The 26,866-nt window shown below is 49.4% G+C and overlaps 2 protein-coding genes across 9 annotated transcripts in view; one reads left to right on the top strand and one right to left on the bottom strand.

Moving 5' to 3' along the window:
* The first annotated feature begins 374 nt into the window (after positions 1 to 374).
* On the top strand, positions 375 to 25,237 carry slco5a1 (solute carrier organic anion transporter family member 5A1). Its single transcript, XM_040166997.2, has 10 exons — positions 375 to 479; positions 971 to 2,337; positions 14,940 to 15,072; positions 15,174 to 15,391; positions 16,822 to 16,986; positions 19,443 to 19,641; positions 20,726 to 20,885; positions 21,215 to 21,456; positions 21,596 to 21,660; positions 21,831 to 25,237. Exons 2-10 carry the CDS (start codon positions 1,407 to 1,409, stop codon positions 22,286 to 22,288), a joined length of 2,571 nt encoding a protein of 856 aa, XP_040022931.2. The 5' UTR covers positions 375 to 479; positions 971 to 1,406; the 3' UTR covers positions 22,289 to 25,237.
* The window catches only part of sulf1 (sulfatase 1), a 31,254-nt gene continuing 29,246 nt past the window's right edge, over positions 24,859 to 26,866 (bottom strand). For all 8 annotated transcript variants that reach the window (XM_078095857.1, XM_078095858.1, XM_040166995.2 and 5 more), the window contains one exon: positions 24,859 to 26,828. In XM_078095857.1, coding sequence (XP_077951983.1) covers positions 26,795 to 26,828 — 34 coding nt within the window. In that variant the 3' untranslated portion in view covers positions 24,859 to 26,794. The remainder of the gene's footprint in view (positions 26,829 to 26,866) is intronic.

Raw genomic sequence — 26,866 nt, 5'->3', positions numbered from 1 at the left:
GAAACTACAAGTCCCAAAATGCCCGGAGGGGCACTTTTGATGCATTCGAGTTGGCTTCTCCTCGCTGGGTTTCAGAGCATCGGGCCTCCGATCATGTCTTTGTGTGTGTGGGGAGAAAAACAGACGTAGAAGAATCAACGATGGAAGTGATTATTTTCCGTTTATTTTTTAGAGCTCGAGTATCACAGGCCTACTTTGGTGTTATACGTGTAGAAATAACAACGAAAGGTCTGCATGACAGATGGAAAATACCTAACAAATGATCATGGACGTCGCCTTAATTAAGCTCTCTAACTTCACACACAAACCGTTCACACACGCCCTCAATTGGGTGCTTTCTGCCTCGGAATTGTACAACTTCCCACAGCCCGTGAACGCGGCCTTTGCTCACCAGCAGCGGCCATCCGCACGCATGGATCGGCTCTCATTCACCGAGTGGCCGCTGCGCGAGAACAACAGGCTACCTCCCCGCGTCCCGTGTGAGTATGACAGCCCGTCGCTCGGCTCATCTCAAATAAGATTTTGTCTCCGTTTAAGTCCAGACGGAGACTTAATGTTGCGTGATTCACCGAAGTGTCTCGTGTTGAGTCGTTTTTTTTATTTTTTTTTAAATGTCTTTCCCCAAGTCATGAGACGTTTTGTGGACAGCGTGGTCTTTTGTTCTAGATATTTTTTCTCGATTTGACAAAGGGAAGCTCGCTGTTATTTTTAGGTTCCCCGCTGCGACAGTATCACACATTTTTTACACGCGCTCGTTTTTGTCTTTGTTTTTGGGGGGATATTTGCACGCGTCTCACGATGGCGATCTAGCTTTTGGGATTGTTTATCCGGTGTGGACATATAACGAGAATACCAGAAGGGAAAGGCTTTTTTTGGTATTCTTTAATTAATGTCTCTGTTGGAAGTAGCAACATTGTTTTTTTTAATGTTTATATCTTAAATTGATTGTTTCACCCTTTTTTTTTCATAGGATGCTGCAGATCAATGGGACAAGGGCTTCAACCCCCCATGAATCTAACAAAGAGCCATAAAATCAACATAACATCCCCACGGGATCCTAATTCGGGGACAGACCGCGAAGACAGCACCTTTTTTTTGTCATGTCAATATGATCATCTTTTAGTCCCGCACGGTTTCTATATAAAACAATTCACTCCATTAGACAATATTCCCAAGTGTCACGGTAAGGAAGCAGATGTCCTTCTGTATTCTGCTGTGAGTCAGCTATGTGGGATAAACCATTGGACATCACCAAAGGGGTTCGGTTCCGATCCAGACCCACTGGCAGGGAGTCCTCTCTCCAGCAGCAGCTCCCCCGTGTCCTCATGTGGCACCAGTGACCCCCCTGCTCTCCAGCAACAGCCACGTGGGGCCGACCCCCCGAAGCTGCGTCCCCGAGCGGCGCCATGACCCCATCGGACAGCGACGACGAAACGGCGAGTGACCTCTCCGGGTCCCAGGAGATCCGGGAGCTCCAGGACCAGTACGCGCTGGACCCCGAGAGCAGCTTCAAGTCCAAAAGCCTGCCCGCGCTGAACGGACCCTGTCGGCCGGACGGGAAGGCCACCGAGCCTCGACCGGCCAACGCCGCCCTCACCTCGGACTCCGGTCGGGCGGAGACTCCCTCCTCCAGGACGGACTTCTCCCCCTCCGCCTCCAGCGTGGTGGGGCTCAGCACCTCCCTGCCCCTGGAGGGCCGCGGGGCCGCCGGCTGCGGGGGCGGGAAACTGGGCTTCTCTCTTACCCGCCTCATCCGCGTCCCGGCCAGAAGGTACGCGCGGTTCGTCCTGCGGGACTCCCGCTGCTTCCTGTTCTGCATGTGCTACCTGACCTTCATTCAGTCGCTGATGGTTTCGGGCTACCTGAGCAGCGTCATCACCACCATCGAGAAGCGCTACAGCCTGCGCAGCTCCGAGTCCGGCCTGCTGGTCAGCTGCTTCGACATCGGCAGCTTGCTGGTGGTGGTCTTCATCTCCTACTTCGGGGGCCGGGGCCAGAGGCCCCGCTGGTTGGCCGTGGGCGGCGTGGTCATCGCCGTGGGGGCGGCGTTGTTTTCTCTACCGCACTTCATCTCGCCGCCGTACCAGATCCAGGAGATGAACGCGTCGATGGGCAACGAGGGCCTCTGCCAGAGCGGCAACGGCAGCGGCCGCGAGCCCGGCGCGGCGGCGGCGGCGTCGTGCCCCCGCGACCAGGAGGGCAACGAGCACGGCCTGTACGTGACTCTGTTCATATGCGCCCAGATACTCGTGGGCATGGGCTCCACGCCCATCTACACCCTGGGGCCCACCTACCTGGACGACAACGTGAAGAAAGAAAATGCATCTCTCTACTTGGGTGAGACGCCCTGCTTTTTTTTTCTTTTATTTTCAAGCTTATGTCACAAAAGCAATCCAGGTTTTCTTTTCAGATTCAAAACAAACAATGACCCTTGAAGGACACAGAGCTCTGGGGTGATCGACAGTTAGACGATTAGTGTCAATCATCCCACTATTGCTCCATTTTGCGTTGTGATAGATTAAGGAGATGTTCTTTTAGCTGGCCTGGTCCTGCTGATGGTCACCAGGAGGGTATATGGGCATGCACGTAAACCCCCAGGGTTGAACGACCCCCACCCACCTTTTTACATCAGCCCTCCTGTCCCTTTGAATTAATCGCCGCGGCATGCGACCTCTGCACCACACCGAGGTAAATACAGACACTGCAATGTCAACTTTGGGCCAGGAGCACATGAGTGGGGTGTGGGACAAGAAGCAGAACTGGGTTGCTTATGATTAATGGTCCTGTACTGTGTGTGTGTGTGTGTGTGTGTGTGTGTGTGTGTGTGTGTGTGTGTGTGTGTGTGTGTGTGTGTGTGTGTGTGTGTGTGTGTGTGTGTGGGCGCACAATACTGCCGTGTCCTCAGGCCGTAAAGTGACACGCTCTGATGATGAAAGGAGCGCTGTTGTGTTTTAAGTTTTAGCAGATTGACCGCTTGTATTCCTTTTTTGTAAATCATTTCTACACGTCCGGTATCCTGTCTGTCATCCGGTGTGCCGTCTTAACGGTTTCGCTCAGAATGACTCGGTTCGCGCATGCTCCACATAGCTCGCACAGGAGTGATGATTGCACAAGTAATGCTGCTGTCTGCCTGTCTGTGCGCTCTGGTGGGGGTATCGGTCTCAATCTGCTGTCTCTACACAGATGGTCAGCCTCCCTCTGACCTGTGTGTTGGTGCTGAAGCTAATGATTATTTTCATCATCGGTTAATCTATTTATTTATATTCTGCATTACACTACAAATCCAGAAAAAAAAGCAAAGCTGAATGTTTGCACTTTTGCTCGATAAAAAGCTTGAGAGATTTAATAGGATTGTAATCATTGACGATTAATCTTTGCATCTTTTATTTATTTAGTCTGCGCCCTTGGTTTGCACAGCATTAGACCGGGTGTGTGCTGACACCGGCCCATGAGACCCAGTATCGATCAGAACCCTGCGTCACTGCAGCACGGCTATCGAACCAGGCAGAAAAACAAGGAGAACCCCCCCCCCTCTCCCCAAACAGAGGCTCGCCGTGCCCTCACCTCGGCGAAGGCGCTGCAGAGGCAACGCATCAGTAGCGCCCTGGCTTTTCCTTTTCATAGGGCATAAGCTGCTTTAGGGAAAAGGACAAGTCCAACTGGTGATGGCTTGTTAGTTTGAAATCAAATCCCTCATAGTTCTTTATTTCACCTGACAAATAAAAACATTGTTTTGGCAGGTGTAAGAGTTAACCTTGTTATGTAGCTTTTTAATCTCGGCCCACTTTCTCCTTGAAAGAAGGGGAACTGGAGCACTTATTCACCCCCCCAAAAAATATTTCTCTGTTCTAATTGTGTGGGGATATAGGCTACCCATGTCTCGAGGAGACACCAAAACTCCCCCTCACCCTGACATTATCTTGAGATAGCCCCCCCCCCCACCATTAATGTAAACCCCATCTCAATTTACACTGGCTCAGAGGGGAGGAGCCGCTTGCTTTTCTAGGACAGTGAGATTTACACTAAGGGCACTGATGCCCTTGGAGAAATCGAGTGTGTGTGTGTGTGTGTGTTTCAGGATGTTATCTTTGTGTGTGCACAATAGGGCATTCCCTCTGACCCCGTCACCCCCCCCCCCTCCCGTTTCCCAGCTCCGGCCCCACGTTACTATGGTAATGTAACTGGCACCGCATCTGAACTTTACTGCCTTCACCCTACTTCATCAGCGACGGTGAAATGCGGGTAGGGTCCATTTGGCTTTGTGTATCTCCTTTTTTGTGGTTTCCAGAGAGCAGAAGGACAAAAACGGTCAGCTGGAGTGTGGAAGTAGCGCCGTGTGCACATTTCTTTCCTTCTTTCCTCGGCCGTTTCTCCCCCTCCGCTGACAGATTTACGACATGACATTCTCTGCGTTACTACGATCAACGTTTGTCTTTTGACTTCTGAGGAGCTACTCAATCTTATACGAAGGTGACTCTATGCATCAGATGAGCTTCCTCTTCTTCAGTTGAGTAACAACAGGAAACCATCTCCAATTTGAAAAAACAGCCGATTTGTTGTCTGTTTTATGGCGGCCTCCAGTCATCTCCTTCTGATTTGCCCACCCAGTGACCCAAATAATCCAAATTCTCCTTATTACATTTGTTGATCCATTACAAGCTGTTGGACTGTGGCCGTTAGCTACAAAAAGGGGGGTGGACAACCTCTGTGATCTATAAGCTAATGATACGGAGAAGCTGCTATTGATGATCTCAGCTCTCGTTTGATTGCTGTCTGCTTGTCCACACTACCTTCCACAGGAGGTGTATGGACTCATGCATACTGCATGGAGTTTTCGGTAAAAAAAAAAATCATATTGTTGCAACCCTCTTGGTTTAGGCATGTTTGAACAATTTATTGTCTTGACTTTGAAGCCTCTTTGCATACAAATACCCGTGCAGCTACATGCGGGATGAGGTTAATGGATTCCTCCTGACCCACAGAGTCCCTCTGCCCCGGTAATTGAGGAGTCCGTAGGGCAGACGACGCCGAAATAAAAAAAAACCTGTGCGTGTTATTGCTGCTTGTGCCGCGTGACGTCGGCCCTCGCAGCGTGCCGGGACGGTGGAGGGCTGTTTATTTTACTAAAGACGAGGAGACGATGCTGCGCCCAATTTGGCAAGAGAGGAGAGCTTTTATCACCCGCACGGACGGCTTAGAGAACCCGCCTGCTCCCTCTGATTCTCTCTCACACACACACACACACACACATAAGCACTGGGGTTGTGTTCTCTCCTCTCTTTCTGACAAATTTAGAAAGAACAGTTGCACTCTCTCTCTCTCTCCCAAAGTGTGTTGCTGTGTGTGTGTGTGTGTGTGTGTGTGTGTGTGTGTGTGCACGCGCAACGTGTGACCAGATTGGGGAGGAAACAGCAGAAATGCAGTTAGTTCCGTCTTTTTTGTTTTGTTTGTATTTGTAGTGACATAAGCCCATTGTTCTGGCCCGCCCCCTTTTTGTGCTCCTTCTATTTCGTGAAACAATTTTTCCTATTCTGCCTAGCAGCCAAAGCAAATGCTGATCTTGCACGTGCGCGCGCACACACACACACACACACACACAGAGAAAAGTCCCTGGACAAGCTGCTCTCTTGTGCCCCACCATGCCGCTGGCGGATCGCATTTCGGGATCGTTTGACCCCCGTCTGAGGCACAGATATTAAAAGATGGCTGTTTCGTCACCGTCCCCTTGGCGTCTCCTCGAGAGAAGGTTTTAAATATCGCCGTGTCCCTTCGCTCGGCCCTCTCACTCAGCGGCAGGCGTCACATTTGGCCGCCAGGCTGCCGGCTGTGACCAACACCAACACCACCACCGCTACTACCACCATTGTGACCTCTGACCCTTCTGAGGTGGCTCCCGTGCCACTGATGACTCAAAACCCTTTTTTCGGCCCTCCTTGCAGACACTTTGTCTGTAATAAGTCTGCGGCAGGAGCCGGAGTGATGCGAGAAGCCAGAGAGCGTCCAGTCCAGCGTGGGAGGTTACTACCGTTTCCAGAGGGAGGGGTCTCTGCAGTAACACAGTCAGGATTCTGGCCGGCTTGTTGTTGTTGTTTGTTTTAACCTTGTGGGAAGGTTCCTGGGGAAAGGTTTTTCTGTTCGCAGGAATTCTGAGAAACCTTTTGTTTCGAGCTATGCGGGAGTGGAATTTTGTTTTCTTTGTTCCCCCGCCGGCTCCTCGCCGCGTGTTGTTCTACCAAATCTGCCTTGATCCCTGGCTCTCGTTGGCAAATACCTTTTTACAGACTGTTTAATTGTGACTGTGCATGAAAACGCATTAGAAAGCTGCTTGGAAAATTAAATATCATTTCAGATTTTCCGACTTATTAATGTTGCGGCTTATGTGCTCGGCCAGATGTTGTACAGAAGAAAAAAACGCAGAACAGGAGACTCTTCCTCCCCCGACCACGAAGCTGCCCAAGCATTGAGTGTGTGGGAGGATCACATAATTACCTGACATGTTGGTCAATTTGGACAACTAACAGTACCACATTCATACATACCCTAATGTGATTCTCTCTGTAGTCCTCACTTTATATTTCCTGTCTGGATGAAGGGCTTTCAATACTTCTTTGTGTGTCCCCCGAGCTCTCACATCCGCTTCTACGTGTTTTCATGGCAACCACCAGAAAACGAGAGGCCACTCCGCTTAAGATGTCCTTTTGTCGTCCCGTCTCCATAACACTGAAAAACCTGCAATTCTCTGTGGGTTTTCCCTGCTTGAACTCCTCAGCAGTGTGAACATGTGTCCAGTCCGGAAATTAGTTACCAGATGTTTATCTGTTGCCGGGGAGACGGTATGATGTGGTCGCTATCAAGCACTAGAAACTGAGCTTCAATCGGATTGGACAAATCTGACCTGCATGGACTCCCTGTGGATCCAATGGCTGCATATAGTGAACAGACTGTACGTCCATGTCAGGCTCGATTACATTTCCCCTCTGTGCCTCATCTGCTCGGCTCAGTCGGCCCCCCCGCAGTGATTCAGCCTGTGGGCTGTTGTTGGGAGTGTTGTTTTTCCCGACCAGAAAATGAATCCCCCCCCCCCCCCCACCCCCCTCAATCCTGGTGTCATGCCCTCAGAGCAGTGAACCGGCTATTGTTCTCCTTGACCCCTTTGCCGTTAAGCTGGGGGGGGGCTGCTGCTATTTTAATGAATTTAACACAAGTGTAGGAACATGTTGCGCACACAAAAAACAAACAAAATACTCTCCTCAACCAAGAACGTCCAAGTAGGTTCGCTCGCTAAACCGTTGGTGGGACAACGAACGCATTAATGGAAGGCACTAAATGTCCCTGTGCGCGATCTTCTGTTGCGGCGGCGCCGTTATGTCACTAAATGTAGCGTTGAGCCGTTTGGGCCTTTTATGTAACTCGAGCTAGGCTAACGTCTAACTGCGATGCAGCTCATTGGACGGTGCTTGTGGACGAGAGGCATCCTCTCATGTTAGCGGCCCCAGTTTGCTCATTAATGTGGGAGTTGCGGGTGAAAGGTTTAATTTTTACACTTCTTTTTAATGGCCTTATACAGGTACGCTGATGCTTTATAAAATGAAAGCCCGCTAACCTTTCGATCAGGCTTTTGTTGATTTGTGTCTTTTTACGTGAGGCCTAGTTGTTGGAAAACCGTTGACGGGTGCGAATGGTGAGCGAGCAGCTGCGTAGAGCTGGCAGGGTGCGTGCGTGTGCATGCGTGGGTGTACGCACCTGCAAGTGGGGGGGTTTGGAGTGAGCACAAGTGTTTGCAGCACCGAGTGCTTTGCCTCGGTGGTATTTGAACGCCCGTGCGGAGCCACTTTGGAGGAGTCTGACACGTCGACGCCTCAGACCGGCTTCGTACTCGTCGCGTGTAGGAGGCCCGTCTGCTGCAGAACATGCGTGCTGGGACCTGCAGCACACGGTAAGAATGAAGGCCGTGTTGTGTAGTCGCCCCATCTGCTGCCACAGTGATTATATTCACAGCAATAATCAAAGTATTCCAGATTAGTGGTTAAGATCACATACGCTTGGCTATTAATATTTGTATGGCCTGTTATCGTTGTTTTCACTGTTGCCAAGTCACTAAAAAGCAGTTGTAAATATGATTTAAGAATATGCCTTGATAACTTTAAAATGTTGTTAAATGTTCTTGGCGGAAAGGACAAGAGCTGCTGTTTTTAGAAACTGAACCTTCTTTATTACATTATTTTCCTCTTGAGGGGGAGCCGGCGCTGGCAATCGGACAGACGCCGGGTGTACTGATGAACCGGCCAAAAAGTCCCGGCTCTGGCCAAAGATGAGGTTTTTAGCACCAGGAACCAGAGGGCCGGGCCGTGTCCCAATGAGAGCGGCTGAAAAGCTGCAGGTGCAAGCTTTTGGCACAACACCTAAAGCGCCGTGCTCACTACTCCAATGGATACGCACACGCACACTAGTATAATGCCGTTGCCCCCCCCACCCTGGACCAGATGCCACTTCCATGGCCCCTTGTCAGCCGAAAGATTATCTGGAACATTATGCATGCACAGACACACAGAGGATTGACAGCACTCCACCAGAGTGTGTCGTGGCGAGAGGTAACGTGAGGATCGCCTCTGATTGGCTGGACCATGAACAGATGTTGGTTGCCTCGTGTTGGTTTGTCACGAGGGGCAATGTGAGTGCCGCAGTGCCGCATGTTCTCCTCCTGACTGACAACAGAGTAGGATTTCACAAAAATACCTCTCCAGCAGCTCATGAAAGCAGAATTAAACATGACGGTTAAATCACATCAACAATCAACAATTTTTAGAAGAGCAAGTACATAGCGTGCTCTTTTCTGCAGGCTTAATCAGCTTTTACAACACTGGGAATAATACATAATCCGAGAGGGATGCTTTACGCAGACCTTCATTAAGCTTGGACACGAACATTTGGCTTTTTACAATTTATCACCATCAGTACCAATCAAATTAAACAGAAGAACAACAAAATGTTCCCAATGTTTAAAAAAAACAGGAACCCACACGTGATCAAATATAACTCTTTGTAAACCTTTGATAACCCTCTTGACTTCGACGTTAAAAACATTCTTGTCCCAAGCAGAGCATTGCTCCCTCTGACAGCGATGAGGTCAGAGGCCCAGTCCCACGTTTTTGAACGCAGCACAGAAGAAGGTTCTCCTTCCATTTCCATGATCCGAGACATCTGCCCATTTGCTCACTTGGATTCCCAAGCTTTCAACCGTGGCCCTCGGCCCCCGAAGTGTTCGCTGACAGAAGTCCGCAGCAGCACATCTGTGGTCCTTTAGTGCTGTCGGTGCAGCTCCAAAAAGCCTCTACGGCAGCATCAGAATCAGCAGAAAAATGGCCGTTTTGCGTCAGATCCCGGATCCGTGACGCACAGGACAAGTCCTCCCGGGGTCCCGTCAGGAAAAGACGTGCTAAAAAAAAAAAAAAAGCTGAGGGGGCTCACTGCTACGGCGAGGGGAGACGTGTGGAGCGGTGACTCACCAGCTGCCTGCGCCGCCCTCCTCTAGCAGGAGAGACATAGAGGTGAACCCCCCCCCGCCCTCCCTCCCCCTCTATTTCACTCTTGTCCTCAATTTCCATGTATTTGATTTTGTGTAAGTGAGCCTGGGGGGCCGTCGCCAGTGAAGTGTAGCGGCTTGCACGCTTTGCCGTGTATTCTGGAGGTTTTTCTTTGTGCAATGACATCGCTTTGGGCATCACTCTCCTGCAGCGAGGAGCTTTGGTATAAACCACAACAAAAGAGACGCCACAATCGCCGACTGCTCTTTTTCAAAAGGCGTGACCGGATGCCTTCCACTGCTGTAGATTTCAGAATTTTTCATTTCGTGCGCCCTCACCACATGTGCATGAGAGACGAGGTCACCGTGTCAGGCCACGTGGAAGGCGAGAGGCAGGCGGGTGGGTGGGGGGGGTGAAGGGTTGTGAGAAGGCGGACTTAAGATGCTGGTCGAGTCCTCTGTGCCGCCTGTGATCGGTCATGTCTTTTCGCTCAAAGGGGCTTATGACGGTGACGCCCGCCTGAAAGCAGGAGAGGCTTTGATGTTGCCCGTCCGTATGGTTCCCCTTAATGTCTCCACCACATTTAGGCCCCCCCCCCCCGCTGTGCTGACTGCAGGATGCCATCGCTTCTCAGCACTTTCCTTGACTACCAGTACTGTAACATAAAATAGTTAATATCAATGCGGTATGAATGTGCAGAATATATTCCCTTCTTCTTTTGGTCATTTTAATAAATAATATAGCCTACAAGGAACTCATAAGTCATTCATGTTCTGAACAGTGGGGGAAAAATGGGTGTGTCATCATGGACAATCAAATATAGTTGACATTTTGAATAGAATTATTATTAACCAAAGATGCAATGTCAGACCATTTAAAGATAACTTACAATCAAGAGGAAGCAGTGTTTTCCAGAAAATAACCGATATTGTCTAAAATCCAAGTCCAAAATATTTGCTGGCAATTGTATGTACACACACATGCAATCGCCTGCTGCTGCCGCCGTGCCGCTTCAAAGCTAAATCAGCATGTTAATATCACAGAGGAAATATCCCGACTTCACGGCAGAAATTGCTTCTTGACCTGTGAGCGCCGTGTTGGAGAGGCTTTCACCAGGCTGTGCCCACTGTTGCACAATATGTGCTGCTGGATTTTTTTTATTTTTTTTATGTGAACCTGTGTTCACACTTTTATTGTGGCCACTATAATGTGTGTTTTTCTTCCCGTGTCTGAATATGTGCGAGTGTACTCTGCTTACGTCTTACTTGCTTCAACCTCACTTCCTTCTCGTTGCTTTTCACCACCTCGACCACCTTCTGCTATTAACTTCCCCAGGCCTTATTTCTATTTACACCCCCTGTTGATTTGCATCTCCGTCTCTCCCTGACTGTTCTTGTCCTGCCGGAGCGAAGCACTTACAAGCAACTATAACGACGTTTTGTGTCCATAAATCACGTGATGCTCAATGCAGGATCACAAACAACTGCTCTCGATTGTGGTCTCCATTCATCTATGAATTAATATGAGTGAGGTGTGCAGTACTTGATGTATTTGTACTTCACACTATATGAAAAGCTTTTTTACAGTTATTTCATTACATGTTATGTTCAGACTTTCAAAACTTGTTATGGATTTATTTTTTTTGGGGCTCTGGCTGCAGCTTGACGGTGCGATGCGTTAACGTCGTGCCGCTCCGCGCCGCCCGGACAACCAAATGAACAAGTGTTGTTTTTTTTCCATTTGTGGAGCTGCTGCTGCTGCTGTGCGCCACACCAGTGACTGGTTGTGAGTGTACTTTTACATTTTCATCACACCCTCCGATCTATATTCCTCTTAGCACCCTGGGCTGCAGTCACATACGCAACCCAAAATAGAACGTGTGCTTTGTGACGCTCAGTGCGGAACCTGACGCAGCGTGAGAGGGTCCACACAAAGGAAATCAATTGGAGGAATCAAGCCTTTTCATCTAAAGGTGGCATTAAAGTGATGTAGAGGTTTATTCATTATACATCCGTCACACTGTGTGTGTCTGTATACATCAGGGGCAGCAATTCCCCTGGATGCCCTTCTGGGTAGAGTGGTAAAGGTTAGGACATGTAAGAAGACACTGCGATGTCAGCAAGTTGCCATGACAATGCCGTCGTTCCCCCACTGCCCCCCCATTTCATTGTCCTTTTTCCTCCTCTTGTCATTCAGGGGGGCGAGGTCACATGACTGGATTGATCCCCGCATGCGGCGCTGCCCCCGGCCCTTTCATTCTTTTTTTTTTTTTTTTCCACAGCCCCACTATAGATGGTCCGACATCGACCCTCGGTGCAGCATGTGAGAAATTCAGACTCCTAAAAGAGGACGTTATTAAATAAAGCCGAACAGCTCATTTAGATTTATCTCCGTCGCGCAGCACATGTGGGGATCGACCCCTCCCCCCCCCCCGCGTCGGAGTGAATAGGTAATGTAGCATAAATCAACATGACACGACTCTTGAATAATGCATAATCAGACGACTGCTCTGATTGAACCGCGACTCACTGAACGCGTATACGAGGGTGCCGCGCTGCTTCCTGCCGTCCCGTCCCGCAAAGTTCTGCTCGGAGGCGGATTGCAGGCTGATCGCCAGGTCAGCCGCAACCTTCTGAGCCTGCAGGCGCTGTGACAAGGCAGCGGGAGTCCCGCCGTTTATTTTGTCTACGTAATGAAATGAAATCACGAATCTGTGCTGATTAGTTTGGTTCCCCCGGGGAGATGCTCCATTAGGGGCAGTGGGCCTTCTCTCGAGGGTGAGGGGCGAGGAGAACAGAAGGTCGTGGGAGGGGGGGGGGGCGTAACAGACCACATTTAATTGTTATACCTGTAATTCCGTTTACAGCCGAGGCACATATTTGATCCACTGGAGGCCCGTGTGTTCCGCAGTTCCTTGTACTTCTTTTGAGGAGAGTGAAGTGCCCCAAATCATCTATTAAATGAAGCATGATTCTTTTTTTTGGGGGGTATATTACAGTTATAAGATGACTACAGAGTTTTGGACTGCAGAATCAATCAGGCTGCAAGCATTCTGCTAAATTCTGACAATTTAATAACAATCCCCCAAATTTGTGAACATAATTGTATAAGGGAAGTTGAGTCCTCGGTGAAGGACTCACTGAAGCGCATGAAGATGCAATGGCTCTGCAATCCGAAAGCACCAGCGAGCCACCTGGGCATTTGCCATCTTGTCATCGCGCCTCATCTTCACGCCTCTCGTCACGTCTCTCTCCTCTCCGTTTCGCACTCATTCATTCCTACACGCTCCGAATGAGTCAGTGCGGCTCATGATGAATACCGACAGACAGACAGACGGACGAGAGGAGCCTCTTGCGGAGCGTGGAGGAGGCTGAGTGGAGACCACGAAGGTCGGGTATGAGAGGGATGTTGCTGAGCAAGCTTCACACGCTGTTACACCGCCGGATCAGTCGCCACGGAGTGCAGACCAGCCCCCCCTCCCTCTGTTTCTTTATGTTCCACCGCTCTCGCCGTTACTTCACCGCCTCATCCGTTTCCCTTCCCCTCCGCTTTCTCTCCCATTGATCACTTTTTATCTCCTCCGCTCTGTCACTATATTGCCTCTCTCTTTCTGGAATGTGGTGGAGTAAATCTCTCCCTGGCACACCGCCGCGTCCATCCCTCATAAATAATGGGCCGGAAACTCTAGATTGAGGTCAACGGTGCGATATAAAGCTCTCCAACCATACCCGCCCCCCCACCCCCCATTCATACCCTTGATGCCCTTGCAGGCCACGTGTTCGTGTCCACATGCATGTTATAAAGAGTCTCTGCGTGTATCTAATGTGCAGGCAGGGAGTGACCTTGGTTTATGTTAGTCTTTGAGAATCATTTCCCTCCCACAGGGCTCTGCAATAAACAATAATTTTGCCTCCCAACATTTGCACGCCGCGTGACTTCATCTTTTCCCGCGGGCCCCGTGCATGCAGCAAAGTCAGCACAAAATGACTAAAACTCATTGGAAGTCGCGGCTTAGGATTGTGCAGATGCTGACTTTGTATAACGGAAAAGTGGAAAGCCAATAGCTTCAATGGAGAGCTCCTAATCCATTACCTCCACCCGTGTAGGAAAACTACGTGACGCCTGTGACGGATCGTCCCTCGCGTTAAAGGCGTCTGCTGCCGCCGTGGCAGTGCCCCAAATCGAGGGCTCTGCCCTGGCGTCCTTCATCCCGGCTCGGGTTTACGGGCCCCCGTCGTCACGAATCGAAAAGCAGGAGATTTGAGTCTGAAGTGACCCAAAGCGACATCTTAGACCCGTCCTCATCTTTGTACTCCGTTGCCTTTCTGTATCGGACTACGAGCTGTGCTTCATAGATTAAAGAGATTACTTTGTTTACCACAAGAGACTGATTCAGTAGCTTTTTCTGTTTTCATTTTCAACAACAAACAACGAGATGCGACCTCCTGCCGTCCTTGCCGGCTATAATGACTTGTTTTGGTGGGGAACGGCTCCAGTTACATTGTGTAACTGTTTGGTTGCCGCAGCGAATCGACACACTCCGCCATCAGGATATGACAACTGGTCCAGCGATGGTTACCAGTTACCAAGATGATTTATCATGTGCAAGAGACTTAGGGAAGGGATTCAAGTCTGCTCGGTTCATAGGAAGGAAACCACCACAGACCCTATTTATATATCTAATTAAATGCACAATCTCACGTCTACATATATATGCGTGTGTCCTATCGGGCTGAGATTTGTCTTTTTAAAAAATGTCTCCTTCCGGCAACCTATTCATCTCTTTCACTGCTCCCCTGCGGTTTCATCTAAAGAAGCCGTGATGTAATTAACTGTGGACGAGGATTTGAGCTTAGGGACGCTGCTGAAGCCGTGCTAGAGGAGCTAACGTGCGTGCGTGCGTGCGTGCGCGGAATGGACGAGTGGCTTGTAGACACCTTGCCAGGGAACATTGAAAAGTGACTGCTTTGTCTGCTTGAGTAATTCACTTAAACATCGATTGCATATGCACACACACAAGTCTCTCCTGAGACACGCACACGCTCTCACCAGCGGCAATGTTCCAGGCGTAATTATAGAGCACCCACACTCCCCTCCCCCGCCGATTACAGCGAGTAAATTGCCCCGACTGGTCTCCGCCGGATGTCCACAGGAGGTGTTTCCACTTGTCCAACTCTTGGTTATCTAACTTTATTGACTCTAATGACTTTTTCCCTTCCTGCGGCAAAGTGGCGGCTTGTGAATCACTCGCCCCGGCGAGGCCTCGAGAGCCCCCGCGGGCTAATGTTTCACCGCGAAGGTCCGCTGGCGGCTGAGAGCTGCAGGCGTGCCCTCGGGTCACCGCATCTCTAGTTCAAAGGGATGTTTGAGTTCCGTGCAGCTTTCTGATTGGTCGTCTCTCCGGGTCTCTTCCAGCCGTCATGTACGTGATGGGAGCCCTGGGACCTGCAGCCGGCTACCTGCTGGGAGGCGTCCTCATCGGCTTCTACGTCGACCCAAAGACTGTGGTCAACATCGATCAGAGTGACCCCCGCTTTGTTGGCAACTGGTAAACGTGCATGCACACGCGTGTTTTATTGCTCTGTCCCTTCTCCCGTGCGTCGATGAATCCGTTCTCAATTGTCCCAACCCGCTGTCTCTTCCCGTTAGGTGGAGCGGCTTTCTCTTGTGCTCCGTTGCCATGCTTCTGGTCATCTTTCCCATGTTCGCCTTCCCCAAAAAGCTGCCCCCGCGCCACAAAAAGAGGAAGAAGAAAAAGATGGGCTCGCCCGGCGACGTGTCCAGCGACGACGAGGTGATGAAGGAAAAGTCCAGCGGCAAAGACGAGAACGTCTCCTCCTCCATCGGCTTTGGGAAGGACATCAAAGGTGAGAAGCGGAGAACATCGGCCCGTTCCACCCGGAGAGGTGTCGCATGCGCCCTGTAGGTAAAGAAACAAATGGGCAGTGATCCCATCGATGGGAAGGATTACTTCTTATATCGAACAGCAGAAGCTCTGTTCAGATCTCTTTTGAAGGCACCACAGGCAGTTTTGGCGGACATTTGGGTCCATTTACTTCAGTAGATTAATAGTAAACATGGATTTAAGTCATGAATGATTACTATCAGTTGGGATGAAACCCTGTTTTAAATGTTTTAAGGAGCTTTTATCTTCATCCAGGGATCTCCTGGCTTCCCCTGGATGAGCTGCATTCTGCTCCAGTGTTTCCTCTCTCTGTCTGTCTGTAATGAGCTCTCGGGGGAACTCTCGGTCACGTTTCCACACACCGGAGTGGACCGTCTGAGCTGCAGAGTGCATGTTTGCTCTCACACCCTTTGTTATACTATTTTAATATTAATAGAAATGTGTGTAGACTCGGTAGAATCATTGGTGTGGGGGATCAGATCCTCCCCTCCTCTTCTACCTGTCCCTGCAGCACGTCTGCTGTGCTGATCTAGCAGACCCAGGCACTTCGATGTTTGGACCTCTAATGTATTGTAGGCTTGTGTGCGTTTGTCCAAAGCGCAAATTGTGCTCTTTTCGTGAGACACACGCCGCGCTGAAGAAGCTGTTTTCACCGAGGAGGTTTTCCTCTCTTAGGATCCTCAGCAAACACTGGAAAATGCCAACAATGAACATTTTTGTTTAATAGTTAAGCTTTGACTCTGGAATGTTCCAAGCCGTGGGCATCTGCAGATTCTCAGCATTTCTTTCTTTCTGCTGGTATAAACTGATGGCATGAAAATAGTTTCAAGTAAGTCCCGACTATTTCATTCTCAAGGTCTGAACCAGGTGATTGTTAAAGTTACTCTGAATACTTCTTTCTGTCAATTTTTATAAATGTACAGTTTTTGAAGATGAAGTGAGAGGAGCAGGACAAGTGGACAAGTGGACGTTGAAGGAACGTCTTTTCAATCTGATTGGCGTTCTCAGCAGACGCCTCATTGAGTTGGCGTATCGGCGGCACTGCGGTGACACGATTTGTGAAATCGTTAATCGAGCTTGAGACTCACGTTTTGAGTTTTTCCACACGGAAAACTCAGAAACCGTTCTGCCCGGCAACAGAAACGCTCTTCCAGTGTGATGCCTGTTGTTCGAGACTTTTAAAGATGGTGTTAAATTACTAATTATTCCACCAGTTAATTATGGCACAAAGACTGCTCGGGTTACGATCACGGATCAGCTTTTTCCTTATTCACAGCGTCCCAGTAACGATCCTCCCAGCTGAGTTATTGTGGGCGCGAGAGCCACACTAAAGAGGCCGGCTGTGTGTTAATTGCAGCCGATGCTCCGTCTCGTCTTGTTTCCTTCTCGCAGACCTCCCCAAGGCAGCACTGAGGATCCTCAGCAACAAGACCTTCCTGTTCGTCAGCCTGTCCTACACGGCGGAGTGCGCCATCGTGACCGCCTTCATCACCTTCATCCCCAAGTTCATCGAGTCACAGTTTGGAATCCCCGCCTCCAACGCCAGCATCTACACCGGTCAGTCTGTGGAAAGGGCGCCGGCCTCGGTTCCCGTTGTTCTTTTCTATCGAGTCCATCACAGTTGCACAGCGGACTCGGGCTCAGCTTTGAGTTGTCTGTGAGTCATCGGTCACTGTCGCTTTGGGGGGGCAGCATGAAGGATGTGTGGGAGCCTGATGAGGGATTCTTTACAATATGTAATGAAGAATGAATAATGCAATAGAACATGATGGTATTCAAACGGTGTTTCGAACTCTTACTCTAGCCTGCAACACTTTTAGTGATAGATCATTTACTTAATGGGTTTTATTTGAAGGTCACAGATAAACAAATATTATTACAATTTTGCTAAAAGAGTGAGTGTGTTGGTGTCCATGTATTGCAGCTAAAATCTGATCACCTTTTTTAGATGCACAAACAAATGCGCGCACAATGCCACGGTCGCCGTTGCCAGGATACAAGGGGTTAGGGCCGGCGGTGCGGTTGCCATGGCCACCTAAACGATGCCAGGTTGCTTGGATGTGATGGTTGGTGAGCAGCACCAGCAGGAGGAGGAGGAGGAGAACCGTGTGCTCCTGCTGATGGGAGAACACGGCTTCCTCCAACACACAGATGGACTCGCCAACTGTAACATTTCCCCGATGAGGGTTATTCAAATCTTTTTTTTATTTTTTTTTTAAGAACGACCAAAGTACCAGACGGAATTGTTGTAAAACCAGTGAACCCGAAATCCTGGAAATGTCGTCATCCTGTAATTGATTGTGTTTTTTATTTTAGATGAAGAGCACAGGTATTTTATTTCAAGACTGGTCAACTACGGGGTATCTCTGAAAAATGCCTGTTCATGGTGGGATTTATTTAACATTACTGTGATTGGATGTTAAACATCCTGCTGAAAATGCAACAAATTTTGAAATAACTGGACTCCAAAAACATCAACTTTACTGTGCACTTAATATTGACTATTATTAGCATGGTTATGGTCATTGCTTCTTAGTAGTTGTGTAGAAACAATACCATTATTTTTTGATGACTTGTATGTCTCAAATAGACACTAATATTTCTTCATATATGTTGGTTTGCGTAAATAAGCAACAGCATGTTAACAAGTTCCCCGGTACATTGAAGGTACTTCAGTGTTTGCGCTTTCAGATGAAACCAACATCACTCTGGATCTTTAATGAAACCGACCAACAGATTAGGATTGAATACGGTCCTGTTCACTTCACTTAACTCTTATATTGTGTTTCGGCTGTAGTTGCAATATGTCACAACAGTGCTTTACTAGCAATAGATGGAGGAATTAGTTTGGTTTATAGACCTTTGCGGCGTGAGCCACCGTGGCCCAGAGAACGCGACCAAGCTTTGCCGTACTGAATTGCGAGGGATCTGTAGGAAGAAACCAGAAACGCTGCAATGGAGAAACCGAAGATGTCAAAATGAGATGAATGGAAATCTCACAAATGACCACCTCGGTGTCTGCTTCTCAGCTGATTAATAGCCGCTCCGCGCTCATTAGAGATGGTGTGTAACACATTGCACACGCCTCACTCCCATGCAGCTCCCCCCCCCCCCCCCCCCCATTATGCTCTGGTTGTATTGCTGACCTTTTCTTACGTTTCTTACAATTGTAAGCCTGGTAAAGGTGTTGTTGTGAGAATCTTATGTGATGAGGTGCTTTGTAATAGATTAGCACATTTTATCAAATGACTGCCGACATTTGTAGAGCTCTGCATCCTCAAATGCGTCTGTGCCTTAAGTCACCGATATGATATCTGGTTTTGCTGTGTACATATTGAAGGTTTTACCACATAAACGTGCACTTGACAGTATAATGTTTTGCCCCAGCTCTCTTTTGCCGAGCGCGCTCAAAAAGACACACTTTCCATCTTCTGCCACCCACAAATGACATTTCTCCGAGCTGGGATCACTTCTCTGACTGACTGACTGACCCCATCTTGCTCGTTAACCGGCCCGTGGGTGCCTGTGGCCGGGCTCAAAGGCCGCCACGTGCCACCTCCCCGGGCCTCACCTCCGTCACAATCTGACACACACACACGCGCACGCACACGTGCGGTCCAAGTTGCCGTTGGCCAGCTTTGCCTTTTTCTTCACGCTGTCAATTAGACCGGCTGCAGTGGAGCGGGTCACGTGCTCCGTGCTGCCACAGCCTCAAATGACTCACTGGAAGCCCCAAAGTGCAGCTTGGTCACATTGATGGAGATATTTATTCTTGGACCAGGGTGAGAAGTCACTTTGCTATTTGAAAATTAATTTTAAAAAAAGGAAAAAACTGATCTAAAAATACCGAAGATCAGCTGTTTATCGCACTCAGTGATGTTTTACAGCAATTATTTTGGTGTTAAAAATCTTGACACTAATTAGCTGCTCTATAGCTGAGCCTTTGTATAGCACAACACTTTTTTTTCTTCTTTTTTTCACTCCGTCTCACCCTTTTTCACAAACCCTCACAGGTGTGATCATCGTACCCAGCGCCGGGGTGGGCATCGTGCTCGGGGGCTACATCATCAAGAAGCTGAAGCTCGGCGCCAGAGAGTCTGCCAAGCTGGCCATGATCTGCAGCGGGGTGTCCCTGCTCTGCTTCTCCACCCTCTTCATAGTGGGCTGCGAGAGCATCAATCTGGGAGGCATCAACATCCCGTACACCACCGGGTAGGGACCAACGCGCTGGCCAAATCTAGAAATAACACGCGGGCGCGGGAGGCTGTCGCCGCTCCATCGCCACGTGCTGGAGTCAGAAGTGATTCATTAGCACCACTCGCATCTGCTTTTGTGGCGCCGTCCAATCTCTCCGCCGCCTCTATTTCTGCAGCACGTCAGCGGCCAGGCTGAACAGTTAACGAAACAGTCGTCCGATGCGTCAGCCCCCTGCAGACAGAATGAAACCCGCTTACAGCGCGGGGGGGGACTTGTATAACACATAACTCCTAATATATATCTATGCTGTATTCTGCAGCCATGTACCAAAAAATACAAATACTTTGATGGACCCGGGGTCCTTCGTCGACTCCACAGGTGCATCATCTCAGAGGTTCACTGCACACAAAGCGTTGACTCCGTTCATTTGCTTTTCACACAACTAAGTTAATCACCGTGACTATTTGCCGAAGAGTTAGCGAGTCCTTCTAAAGCCCCACAGCGGAACAATTAACAATCGCAGTGTTCGCTTTAGCCAGAGTTTATAGAGGGGTCAACAAGACGTGTGACCCCCGTAGCGGCTCCTCGCTATTAACTGCACTGGTCACTAGTCACCGCTAGCACCCACATGAGGAATGTTTAAGGGGGGGGGGGGTGGAATGAGTGCAGTGAGCCTGTGACTCAGACGGGGCTGATTGCTACATGCATGCGAGCACACACTCTTTTTCTTTCTCTCTCTCTAACACACATTGTGTGGAATGTAACACTGTCATGTGAGGAAGGGCTCAAATGTACCTACTGCGACAACCAGCAGAAGAAATGAGGCCGAGCATCACTTCACGCCCCGGACAACAAATGACGGTTCCACGGATTTCAGCCTGCCATCTTAAACACATGATGTACTGTTTTTTTACATCTGCTGAAACGAGCATTAGACGGAGTGAGGTGCCATGGACGCAGAAACGGGGGAAACAGAAGCATCATCCTCTTTGCGGCAGGAAGCATTGTGTTTAATGGGACATATTTACACTATTTACAAGAGGTCTGCAATAAAACGGTCCAGTGAGTCTATGTAACCGGCGCCCGTCCCTCTCTGCAGTCCGACCCTTACGATGACCCACAGGAACCTGACGGGCAGTTGCAACGTGAACTGTGGCTGCCGGATCCACGAGTACGCCCCGGTGTGCGGCTCTGACGGCATCACCTACTTCAACCCCTGTCTGGCTGGATGCAGCACCGGGGGCAACGACAGCACCGGGGTAAATGCACACACACGCTCACACACACACACACACACAGTCATACATCAGATAGAAGTAAGTGAGGGAAATAATTGACACACAAACCATGATGAACAGACAAAGACCTGTTTGTTCTCTGTGCATCCGGAGCCCAGAGCTCTGAAAGTACAGGAAGGGTCCGACTCTACAACAATGTCGGATAGGAAGTTATAACGGCGTGAATAAAAGGCCAAAGGGAATGTCTGTATTGCTCCGCGTCCCTGGAGCCTCCCAGTCAGCCTGTGTGTGTGCGCTCCAGGCTTCCCGATATGAGTGGGACGTTGTGCGTTGTGTGTCTCTTGCTCCAGATGAGGAACTACACAGACTGCGGCTGTGTGCAGAGCAGACAGGTCATCACTCCGTCCTCGGGCGGCCAGGTCAACCAGCTCCAACTGGTCATCGTTAAAACCTACCTGAACGAAAACGGCTACGCCGTCTCGGGGAAGTGTGACCGCACCTGCAACACCCTCATCCCCTTCCTCATCTTCCTCTTCATAGTCACCCTCATCACCGCGTGCGCCCAGCCCTCCGCCATCATCGTCACACTCAGGTGAGGTCCTCTTTTTACAGCGCGCTTTGAGCACTGGTACGACATGGTACTGGCATCAGCAACGTGGACACAAACTGATCCCAAAAGATGCTACGCATAAATGTTTTACTTGAATGCGGCGAATCTCTCGTTTTCTCAGGTCCGTCAATGAGCAGGAGAGGCCTTTTGCTCTCGGGATGCAGTTTGTCCTACTCCGAACTCTTGGTAAGTTCCTGAGTATTCACGTCTTGGTAAATGATAAACATATTGGGAGCGGCGGAATTAAGCGAATGCAGCACATTTGTAATCAAACCTCCAGCAACTGGCGGGTAAATGACCACCTGAGCGGCCCTCAGGGTTAGTTTACTTATGTCTGTGCTTATCCACCCGTCCAGCCTACATCCCCACGCCCATCTACTTTGGCGCTGTGATCGACACCACCTGCATGCTGTGGCAGCAGGACTGCGGCGTGCACGGCTCCTGCTGGGAGTACGACGTCACCTCGTTCCGCTTCGTCTACTTCGGCCTGGCGGCCAGCCTGAAGTTTGTGGGCTTCATCTTCATCTTTCTCACCTGGTACTCCATCAAGCACAAGGAGGACCGGGAGGATCGCTGGCGCCAGCGCCTGCCCCCGCTGGGCACGGTCAGCGAGCTCATCTGCCACGCCGGAGGCCACAAGAGCCACGCGCGCACCCGCTCCTGCCCCGTGTTCATCCCGCCCCGGCCGGACCCGCCCGCCGCCCTGCTGCTCAACCGCGGCCACAGCAGCCTCAGCTGCCCCGGCAATGCCCTCAAAGCAATAACCCCGCCCGGCCAGCTGCCGCATCACCACGGAGGATCCGCCTGCGTCTGAGAGACCTCCAAGCGTCTCCCCCCCCTCCCCGGGGGCCATTGTGACACGTGCCTTCCCGACACACGCGGTCTGCTTTACACCGATCAGACCTCCAGTTGGGGCTCCGCAGCTGCCGCAGGACACACGCGGGCGCGGCCGACATATTTAAAGGGCTGCTCACCGCTGCTTCGTCTGACAACTGCTCTTTCATTCCCGAGCGCGCCATGAGCCGCAGCCGCACACGGCACCCGCCCAGAAGGTCATGGCCGCCGCTCGAAGGTTTCGGATGGTGCAAAGACGCTTCACGGTGCTACTGTTAAAGGGCAGGGCATTAATATCTCTGTAGGGACGAGCCTCATCGAAGCCTCTAAAGCACAACTGACACAAACTGTACTATGCAAGATCCCACGTACAGCTCCCTCTGTATTACATCTGTACCTCTTTCTTATTCCCGCGCTCAATCACGCCCTGTGATCGTCGACTCATTGGTGAATCTGTTTTTCTTTCCAGGCTGAGCTGTGGACACATCGGCAACCTCTCTAGTGTTTGAGCCTTTTTCCGCCTTTTTCTCTTTTCTGGTGTTGTTGGATCATAACAATTGAAGAAGCGTTTTTTTTAATTTTCCTTCCTTTTTCTGTAACTGTGCCTCTCAGGCTGTCTCGGCCAGTCCAGTACACAAAGCTAGCTCCCAGGCTAAACGCTAGCTACCCAATTGTCACTGTTCTCTCAGTTGAGTGACCAAGTTCTGCTTTGTTGCCCCCGGCAACGTCTTTTGGAACAGTCGTCACTGAGCTGCACCCGTCGGACGAAGCTCCTCGCCTTTGCAAAGTAACCATGTAGCTTAAAGCTGACGAGCACCAGTGGCGCAGTGTTTATTGGCTTCTATGAAATCTCGATTTCATCTGACACCACTTCACTCTTATAAGGTGTGGTAATTAGCCACGTGGCATAAAGGAATAACAAAGGTGACTCATCTCTGACTGTGTGCTGAAGCTACTGTAACGATGTGATTGTACTTGAAACTGGAGATTTTGTAGAATTTGGCAAAACAAATCGACAAATTTGACCCACAATTCGCAACTTCTTCAAAGTTGAATTATTTGTATCATATCGATCTGCAAAAAAAAAAAAATGGATGCGTCATTTTGGCTTTACATTGAAACGGCGTCTCCATGCTAATGGTCATCAAATGTACATAGCAGGTATCTTGTAGTTTAGGCTTTTAGGAAAGTAGTGAGGATGTGAAACAAAGCGACCCCAACGTGAGATGTTGACTATTCGGTTCCTGGGTGTTTAGGGCCCTCTAGTGGACAAAGGGGGGATTGTGCTATAGCCAGTGATCGCTGCGGTTTGTCTCACTGTACTATGGAATTCTTGGTTAAAAGGTTAACTATTAAAGTTATTGCACTGAAATGTACCCCACCAGATTGACATATAAGATAATTTACACCTTCTGCAGCTTGAGATAATTTGGTCTGCTTATTGGTGGTAATGTCTCCAACATTAGCTTTAACCAATGCTATGTTTTACTCAAATGGTTTAATTTGGACTTGTTATTTTCTTAAGATAGTGCTTTAATATTTAATGCATTAGTATGATTTAAAAAAGATTTATAAGGAAATATAAGAAAAAAAGTTGTATAAACTGGTTAGATTTAAGTTTTAGCTATTAAATATTTCAACACTAAGCAGTGACTATATTTTAAAAGTAAACATTTTGGGCCAAGGTTCACGGTATTCTGCCAGGTAAAGATTATCCAGTGTAACGGCAGTGACTAAGTATTTCAGTATTGTGATGTAGCGCCTCAAATGACATATTCGTAAGTGATCATTGTGTAAATATTGACCAATCAAATGAGTATTATAGAGCTTACAGATAGTTAAACACATATTTATGAACTTACCCATGATATCGTAGTTGAAATGAAAAAAACCCAAACTGAAAGCTACAAAACGGAGGACTAGTCCCGTTGTGCCTGAACTGTGTCATTCACGTGGGAAGAGTTCATTGTGCGTTTATCACCGCTTCAAAAGCGGAAAACCAATGTGGAAGTATTGATCAGGTCCTCTAGAGCGCCTAATGTGATCCGAAGTCATCTTCCAACGAAGTATTTATCACGTTCCGTTGTGGCCGCTTATCAAATGGTGTTCAGATAAAATACTAAACGAAAAAGATATTTCCAATTCTCCTCCTGTAATTACTGAACCTTTGTAACTCTTCTGAACGTACGCAGGGAGAATCTTTGGACACCGTTGTTCTCCACGCCTACTTCTTAGCATCCAGTGTCCTGCTGGTTACATGCCGGGTCTACTACTGACGCACATGACTTGGTTGACTGTAGATGTTCTTTTAACACTTCTTCCCCCTTTCATCAGTATTTGAACCGAAAGTCAATTTCTGGGAAAGAACAGAAGCTCTACTCAGAAGCTGATGTGTGAACTTTTGGGTTTCCAAATGCCTTGAATACTTAATGTCATTAAAAAAAACTAATGGTATAAAATGATTGCCTTGGATGAATGTAATCATTCCCGAGCAGTGTGTGTGTGTGTGTGTGTGTGTGTGAGACAGAACTTGCGGCGGAAACATCCCTGTGCAGGTTGAAAGGGTTTATTAACGGCGACGGGGCTTTCCTGAAGCCACAGTTATTCAAACACTTTGTACACCGTCAGGAGAGAAAAGGACAGCGCCAGGTTCATCTGCACCTGTTGCTCTCAGATCAACTACAGGCATGAAGGGTAAACGCTGGGATACTTTATGCAGTGGCTGCAGTGAGTATTTTACTGACGCATTAAGCAGTTTTAAATGGTACCAGAGTTGCACTCAAAACGAGGCTCGGACGACACACAAGGACTTTGTGGCATTTCCATTAAAACAAGTGTCACGGTGAACATGTTCTAATCCGTGGCGATTGTGGAAGGATTTATTTGTAATTTGTAATCATTTTACTGCAAATAAAAAGCTGTGTAACTCTGCAAAGTCAGAACTGCTGCATCTAATCGGTCAATAGGAAGCTCAAGCTGTCAGTGTATTTACTTACTGTCAACTGTCGCATGATTGTCTAAATGTTCTGATATTATCAATGCTTTATGACTAGGAGGTAAAACAAAATACTGTCACTGGACAAAGCTGTTTGTTTGAAAAAAAATATACGATTTTAACTATAAATCATGTCTTCAAACGTCACGTGAAAAAGTTCAAAAGTGCATTTTAACCTTTTTATCAATATGCAGGGGGGAGGAGGGGGGGTACTGTACTGCTGGAGTGACTGGGCAGGTTTATGATTTATAGATCCTTACAGAAGCTGACTAATGCGAACTATTCATTCAGATGTTGAAATGGTTTCACCACTCACACTCGTTTTTCATAAAAACATTAGAAACATCAATGGTGTTATCCATGTGGAATTAATTATTTTTAATCCCAACAGTTAAGTTTAGCTGCATTAAGGCTTTTTCTTTTCTAAATATATATTTGAAAAAACAACACTTTACTAAATTGTAGGCACCTGTAAAAAAATAAACAATAACTTTAATGCTCATTGTTCAACTCTGAGGTGGCATCACTTGCCTTTGCTCTTGGCAAGCTCATTTCCCAATAACTGTCTCTATGGCGACCAGCGGCTCTTTGGGGCGGCGGGGGGGGGTCGGGGGCTGGCCGGCGCACGTGCGTCCGCCTCAGCGGGTCTGATTGGAGGTTTGAGGCAGAGAACCGCTGCCCTCGTAGTCCAAGGTGAGGGGCAGCGCCTGCACCACCAACGGGACACTAGTCTGTGTGGTGGGGGGGCTCCGGGGGTCGCTGGCCTGCACCTTGGGCCTCAACATCTGCGGGGAGAGAGGGAGGTACCCCTGGGCCTGGAAAATGTCGTCGTCGGCCTCCTCCTCCTCCTCTTCTTCGAGGCCCAGGCTGAGACGCTCTCCGGGGGCCCCGGCGGGCTCCAGCTGGGCTCGCGGGCCGTCGCGGGCCCCCAGCAGGTCGTCGCGTCGACTCTCCAGCTCCGTCATTCCGTTCCCGCTGAACATCCCCCCCTCCAGCTCCTCCAGCTGCTTTGCCCTCGGGAAGATCAGCCCGTCCCTCCCCGGAGCCGACGGCGACGCGGCGGACGCCCCGGGCCTGTTTGAAAGCCTCTCGGGAATGTCGTTGGCGACGGATTCCACTTTCCTTTCGGGCGGCGGCGGTGGTGGTGACGGCGCCGTCGTGCTGGGGGCGGGGGCGGTGCGGCGAGCCTCCGCGGCCGGGACAGGCCAGACGTCGCCGGCTGAGGCCGACTCTTCCCCGCTGCCCTCCTCGGGGCCTCCACCCCCGGCCCCGGAGCCCAGCTCTGGCAGGGTGGCGTCGTCGTCGTGGGTTCGGTTGAAATGGTTAAAAACGTGTCGCAGTGCAAACATATTATCTATATCCTTCTGGAAGTTGACCCGGTTGTCGGGGCTGGGGCTGTAGTCGGGCCTACATTCATAAAGGCTTTCGTTTAAGCTGTACAGATCCTCCAGTCCCTGCCAGTTCACCTCCTCGTCCGTCAGGTTGGGGAGTTTAACTCTGTCGTCCGTCCCATATGGGCTGTGTGCTGCCAAACGGGGACAAGCGAAAAGGTGAGAATCTGTT

The sequence above is a fragment of the Gasterosteus aculeatus genome, chromosome 21 (assembly GCF_964276395.1).
Source record: "Gasterosteus aculeatus chromosome 21, fGasAcu3.hap1.1, whole genome shotgun sequence".
Lineage (NCBI taxonomy): Eukaryota > Metazoa > Chordata > Actinopteri > Perciformes > Gasterosteidae > Gasterosteus > Gasterosteus aculeatus.
Note: the sequence above shows the minus strand (reverse complement) of the source record. Positions and strands in the feature narration are given on the sequence as shown.

Coding starts and splice junctions, on each gene's coding strand:
- slco5a1 (XM_040166997.2), top strand. CDS start 1,407: ATGACCCCATCGGACAGCGACGACGAAACGGCGAGTGACCTCTCCGGG. Junction 15,392..16,821: donor CTTTGGGAAGGACATCAAAG/GTGAGAAGCGGA, acceptor TCCTTCTCGCAG/ACCTCCCCAAGGCAGCACTG. Junction 19,642..20,725: donor AACATCCCGTACACCACCGG/GTAGGGACCAAC, acceptor CCCTCTCTGCAG/TCCGACCCTTACGATGACCC.